Genomic DNA, 1,003 nt, shown 5'->3' on the forward strand with positions numbered 1-1,003 from the left:
CCAGGCAAGGCAACCCAAAGCAAGGCAAAAGAGGAAGAGGCAGGCAAGGCAAGGGAGGGAGGGGTAGGAAGGACAAGGCAAGTAAAGGCGAGGCAAGGGAGGGGAAAGCAAGCAGGGTAAAAGGAGGGGTTGGGGTGGGAAAGGCAAGGCAAAGGAGAGGCAGGCAGGGAAGGGAAAAGGAGGAGTGCACAAGGTAAGGAATGGGAAGAGGAGGGGCAGGCAAGGCAGGGCAGCAGAAGGTGAGGAGAGCAGGAAAGGCAAAGGAGAGGTGGGCAGAACCAGGGAAGAGAAGGAAACAGAGGTGTTCCTCCGGCAATGAATGAGGAGCCTGAACGATGAGGAGAGCATCTCTCGTGGCTCCAGGCAGCTGTGGGATCTCTCGGAGGACTCCTGGGGAACATGGTGTGGGCCCCTGGCATGGTGTGGGACCCTCTCTTCCCACGCTGTGCTGGATTCCTGCGTTCAAACCTGTGATGTGTCCTGCATGTGTTCCCTGTGGCTGTTCTGTGCTTGTTGCAGGTCCCTGGGCAGGGTGTGTGCCCCTGGTCCCCTCTCCCTGAGGATGCCAGCCAGGAGCAATGGTGTGCACAGCTCCCCAGCCAACCACCAGCCCGGGGGTGGCACGGAGGGGACAGGGCTCAGCACCAGCAGGTGAGCTGCTCCCTGCCTTGGGAGGGGAGGGAAAGGCCTGGCATGGGCACTGTCATGGACATATTTTACCAAACATCCTTTTGCTAGGATTTTTTTCTCCCGAGAAGCTGAGAGGCCTCAGGAACAAAATGTAAACAATGATTATCTGCTGCTGTGGAATGCAACAGGTGCATCTGTGATTGGTCTCGTGTGGTTGTTTTTAATTAATGGCCAATCACAGTCCAGCTGTCTCAGACTCTCTGGTCAGTCACAAGATTTTATTATCATTCCTTTCTATTCTGTTCAAGCCTTCTGATGAAATCCTTTCTTCTATTCTTTTAGTATAGTTTTAATATATAATTTTCATGATATG

General features: G+C 53.5%; 1 protein-coding gene across 1 annotated transcript in view; it reads left to right on the plus strand.

Moving 5' to 3' along the window:
- Positions 1 to 562: 562 nt before the first annotated feature.
- CNGA2 (cyclic nucleotide gated channel subunit alpha 2) overlaps positions 563 to 1,003 on the plus strand; it is a 7,083-nt gene continuing 6,642 nt past the window's right edge. The window contains exon 1 of the mRNA XM_031056075.1: positions 563 to 651. Within this exon, the coding sequence (XP_030911935.1) occupies positions 563 to 651 (89 nt within the window). The remainder of the gene's footprint in view (positions 652 to 1,003) is intronic.

The sequence above is a fragment of the Geospiza fortis genome, unplaced genomic scaffold (genome assembly GCF_000277835.1).
Source record: "Geospiza fortis unplaced genomic scaffold, GeoFor_1.0 scaffold157, whole genome shotgun sequence".
Classification (NCBI taxonomy): domain Eukaryota; kingdom Metazoa; phylum Chordata; class Aves; order Passeriformes; family Thraupidae; genus Geospiza; species Geospiza fortis.